At 35.9% G+C, this 5,446-nt stretch overlaps 1 protein-coding gene across 1 annotated transcript in view; it reads right to left on the minus strand.

Annotated features, from left to right (window-relative positions):
• Positions 1-868: 868 nt before the first annotated feature.
• CUNH18orf54 (chromosome unknown C18orf54 homolog) overlaps positions 869-5,446 on the minus strand; it is a gene marked incomplete at its 3' end in the record, with an annotated part of 6,076 nt that continues 1,498 nt past the window's right edge. The window contains 5 exon segments of the mRNA XM_029083673.1: positions 869-1,600; positions 1,648-1,653; positions 3,770-3,778; positions 3,884-4,142; positions 4,144-4,182. Of these exon segments, the coding sequence (XP_028939506.1) occupies positions 869-1,600; positions 1,648-1,653; positions 3,770-3,778; positions 3,884-4,142; positions 4,144-4,182 (1,045 nt within the window).

Below are 5,446 nucleotides of genomic sequence, written 5' to 3' on the forward strand. Positions count from 1 at the left end.
ATTTAGGAAATTATTTAGTAATTTATTTAAATTTGTAAATTTATTTAAATAATTTATAATTATTTATTTATGATTTATAATCATTTATTTATTTAAATAAATTTACAACATTTATTCTTTGTACAACAGAAAATATTTTTAAATGGAGATCAATATTTATGTTTTGTATTAAAAAATATAATTTAAATTAATAAACTTGGACAGAAGAGGAGGTAATTAACACTTTGAAAGGTTAATCTCTCATATCAAAGCAAATCTTCCTGATATTTCATACAACAAAGATGGTGCTTCACCACAGGACCTCCCTGCTTCTGAAGAGCAAAGAGTAGCTACAAATCTCAAGAGATTCCCCAAAAAAAAGTCTTTATAGACACTGAAGACACTGGATAACCTAAATATAGAGGTTAAAAATGTGTAAAGTGGAGAAAAAGACTGCACAATAAACAGTAAAATGGTATTTTTTACTGATTTAGCAGGTTTATTTACACTGTGTTTAGGAATCTCTCTCCCCCAAGCTTAACACTTCATGTAATTTAATTTAATGCTTGAAATCCTATTAAAATATTGATGGAATTACTGTCATTGCCTTGCAGGATGGTAGTAAATACACCACTAATAAATACCTGGCTGTAAAAGGAATGCTTAAATATTGATTTATATCTGAAAACTTAAAGAGTATAAAAGCTGCTTAATTTGGTCAATTAGTAGGGAGTGTTTGGAGTCATGTGTCAGAGATGGAAGGGAATAAATCTCCTGCACAGCGCAGCCAGACTAACAAGGCAAGAGTGCTGGTTTAATAAAATAAAGGTAAATGTCTTTAGATACATCTCCTCAAAATTAAAAACCAAATTATAGGAGATATAGTGACCTTTTATGTGTCTTGAGAACGAGTTATCTAATTGGAAGCACGCATCTGGACCGGCATAGCTGCAACTTTCCTTTACTTTATTATCACCTCTCGGATCCAGGCAATCATTTTGTTCCAGAAAACTCCAACTGTTTTCAGCTCCAGAGTGTCTTTTCTTCAGGATCTCAGAAGTTGGACAAGAGGAAGCTTTGCTTTCTATGTTAAAAGTTTGACCAGTGTTTTCTTGAGCTGAATCAGAAAAAAGGTTGTAAGTCTTAAGCCAAAGTGGGTAAGGAAAATTGGGAAGACTGCTTAACCCTGATACGCTTAAATCAGATTTCTGGTGGGTAAGCCACCTTGGATAATTCTTAAAAGTGTTAGAGTTTGCTTCAAAAGCCAAGAGAGAATCACACTTATCAGGTGTACACACGTTGTGTTTCTTTCCCCTCAAGTTTTTAGGTGGATTCTGGTGAGCAAGAGCTTCCCCATTCTCCTGGAAAGCACAACTGGTTTCAGTATTCAGCGTTGAGCTTTGAGGGCAGAAAGATGTTTTAAGAGATGGTTTGTTCCACTCACGACTTTGCTGGTTTGATTTTGAAGGACTAGGTTGGACAAAGGGCAGCGATCCGTCTGCTGGGAACGCTAACAGATCATCGGTGGTCAGACTCAGCAGGTCTGGGTCACACTCAGCCTGCCTTCTGGAGGGTGAGATAGGAGAAACCAATCCAACACGCTGATCAAAATCATCCAATGCTGAAAGATAAAGATATTTTACAGGAATTACTAAACTTCAGGCATACTAGCAGCTAGAACAAGTCCAGAGGAGGCCACCAGGATGATGCCAGGGCTGGAGCAGCTCTGCTGTGAGGACAGGCTGAGAGAGTTGGGGCTGTTCAGCCTGGAGAAGAGAAGGCTCCGGGGAGACCTTCTAGTGGCCTCCCAGTACCTGAAGGGGCTCCAGGAAGGCTGGGGAGGGACTTTGGCCAAGGGCAGGGAGTGAGAGAACAAGGGGTGATGGCTTGAAAGTGTCAGAGGGGAGATGGAGCTGAGATGTGAGGAAGAAATTGTTTGGTGTGAGGGTGGTGAGCCAGTGTCCCAGGTTGGCCAGAGAAGCTGTGGCTGCTCCTCCCTGGAAGTGTTTGTGGCCAGGTTGGATGAGGCTTTGAGCAACCTGGTCTAGTGGAAGGTGTCCCTGCTGCTGGCAGGGGGGTTGGGACTGGATGAGCTTTAAGGTCCCTTCCAACCCAAACCAGTCTGGGATTCTATGATAATGCTAGATTTGTAAGATTGAACATGAATTTAAAGCCAAATTATTTACCAATTTATTTCCAATTACCAATTGTAATTCAATTACTGAATTCCAGTTTTTGCAAGAGTAGTTCCATTTCTAATCATCATCTTGATAAAAATTTTACCAGACTAAAGTTACCTCTCCTTTCACAGCACACATTAGTTTTGAATATTTGTTTTGAACTTTTTATTTAAAAGAAAGTGGAAATCAACTTTCTACAGTCCATTTTTTTTAGTTTCACATTCAGAATTGTCTATTTTTGCAACTATGTCCTTAGTATTTTAGTCCTAATAGTGACAATTCCTCCACTAGTCCTAACAGTGGCAATTCCTCCACAATATTAGGAATTACTTTCTCTATATTGAAATTTAGTATATTTACTAAAAAAGTGAGTAAAAAAAGGTGAGTAAAAGCAAAAGTTTGCAGGGCAAATAGCCAGATAATGGGCCTATAGATCCATTTGGTGACTCTACCTGCTATAAAAGATTGGACTTGGCAGTTTTTCAGGGAAGAATTATAGCATTAAATCTTTTTTAATATATTTTTTTAACTGAAACTACGAAGCATTTTGATTCACAAAAATAGGTTTTCCTCAGTTAGTACTTGGAAGTTGTTTTTTCCTCATTTTCACTATAATAGTCAGTGAAATTGTGTATTACACAGCACAACAACATACAAAACATACACACAGACTAGCTAATATGTGAACAAAGCTCATGATTCTTTTGCAGTGGAGAAATTTCAGGGAGAAAATTCAGCAAATATCTCAAAAATATGAGATTATATCTTTCACTGCAAGTTTTCTTGGTTTTAGTGATAATCAGAATGCTTATTTTTGTTTGGGAAATTGGCAGAACTTAAGTAGAAGGTGTTTTCTATTAGAAAAATAGAAACAAAAGCTAAACACAGCTAAAAAATAACTTTTGATAAGGGAAATAATGAAAAGTATGAAGCTAGAGGAAGGTTATAGGCTACAGTGAAAGAAGAAAAAGCCCTGAATAATAAAATATACTCCCCTAACTGCCAGTGCAACCCAGGCAAGGATCCTCTTTCAGGTACAAAGTTTGTCTCTACTTAGGACTTTGTTATTTTAGATTTAATTTGCAATAGAAATCAGCTCAAGCACAGTGACCGACTCTAAATCTTCTCTAGAAAAGTTCAGAGAATCAATTAAATCTTTATTTAAGCTAACTAATAATGACAAAAGCCAATTCAAACCTAAATTACATAGTTGGGTTAGACTATAAACCCAAAAGTACATTCTATAAAAATCAATGGATAAGAGGCAAATTTTTTTCTAAGACAAATCAGGACTTCAATTAATTAGATTCTAATATTACTTAATCTGGAAAGGAAATAGATATATTTTTTTTCAAGACTCAGGTTTAAAAACTGATTTACACTGTTCTTTAGTATGTATTTACATATATAAAATACAATTTCTATTCCATACTATGGGCTTTATTATTGCATCTATGAGCGTGGTCATGAATTCTCACCAATCCACCAAGTTTTTACCAAAAAAAAAAAAAAGCATTATAGAGAATGCCAAATACTGCTAGCCATGACTAAACATCATTTACTAAACCATAAAGACTTACAAGTGGTTGTGCAGGGACTATTCCTTGGACAAAACACACCTGGTGTGAGACAAGGAGATACAATAACATTGGCAATGAAAAATTAAAAAGAAAAGAAGAATAATAAGCAGCAGAGATTATCAAAAGGCCTCTTTGAAGACATACCACGTTTTGCTTTGGCACGATGCTTTGAAAACTTAACTTTTTGGGGAGTGCTTTGACATATGCAGATTTTGCCAGTGCTTACTTCTGAAGATGTGAGGCTTAAATCAAAATCTTCAATATAAGCCTCCAAAGCTTCAGATGCGGAGCTGTAAAGCTTGTCCTTGTATTGAATCAAACTGTTTGAGTACAGATTATTGCTGCCCATGCTACAGCTTGCTAAAAGAGAAGAGACTGTTGAGTCAGGAGAGCAGGTACTGCTGTCTTTTATTGAGCTTGTCATGCTTTTTATCCAGGTTTCTCTTCGAATCTTTCACTCATCTTTTTAATCAACCTAAATGGGAAAAGAAACAAAACCACAAGTGATCACCTGCATTGAAATATCTGGTGTAGTGAACCTGCTTTGGACTGGATGATCTCCTGAGGTCCCTTCCAACCCCACCATTCTGTGTGATCTTCTCATACACTGTAATTAATCTAGGATTTTTTTTTTTTATTACTTTTGTCATGTAATTTTATTATTTTCCTAAAAAAATACCATTTAGCTATTCAACATGCTGCTTTTCAAATACATTTGTCACCTATGTGCACCACCTCTGGAAAAGTAGGAGGCAGAAAATAAAGGTTCTGGGAAAAAAAAAGATAATAATAAGGAAAACTTCCTGTATATTGAAACTTTAGTAGCAGGAAAAATATATATATACATATATATATAAGAAGAGCAAGAAATTCCATCTCCTTATTAGTTGTAGAGGAACCTCAGCACCCTGGTTTTGCGAGAACAGGATTTCAGGTGAGAACTGCTGCCATTTGGCAGCACAAATGTAATTCAAAGACACAAATATTGCTAAATTTGGATTTCAGAACCAGCAGAAAAGGGCAGCTGGTTTTTTATTCACAGATAAGTATTATTATTCACAGTTTAGTACGAAAAACTAAACAATGAATGGAACTGAACTAAACAACTACAAATAAACTCAATAGAACAAGAGGAGGAAGCCATTCTCCTTGCATTTATTTTTATTAATTAATATTATATATTAATATTATTATTAATTTTGTTAATTAACTAATTAATTAACATTTAACATTTTAATTAACATTTAGAATGGGTACAGGCAACCAAAGAATTTTACAAGCTGAAAGCACTTCAAATTGTCTTATCTATGTAATTTAGTCACCCAAGCTGCTTTTTTAACCTCACAAAGTATAAATTGAAGAGCTGAAAGTGCAGGTTTGTTCCAAATACTGTACTCAGGATGGTCAAGGTGACTGAAAGAAATTTAACAGTTCATTTCATCCTTGTAGGTAAAATATCACTTGAAAACAAAGAAGTTTTTAAGGGGTTAAGGATACAGATGGTCTCAGAAGGAATAAAGATTAATAATTGTGTTATATCCGGTATCACACACGTACAAGGATCACCGTGCAATAAGGATTCGTATGGAAAAGGCACAAACTCATCCAAAGTTTATATGTTTTATCCTGGAAAGCCGAGAAGGAGGCGCAGAGCCCTCCCGGCTCCCCAGCCCCACACAACCCACCCGGGAGAGGCAGAGCGGGCTC

The sequence above is a fragment of the Antrostomus carolinensis genome, unplaced genomic scaffold (assembly GCF_000700745.2).
Source record: "Antrostomus carolinensis isolate BGI_N321 unplaced genomic scaffold, ASM70074v2 scaffold15802, whole genome shotgun sequence".
Classification (NCBI taxonomy): domain Eukaryota; kingdom Metazoa; phylum Chordata; class Aves; order Caprimulgiformes; family Caprimulgidae; genus Antrostomus; species Antrostomus carolinensis.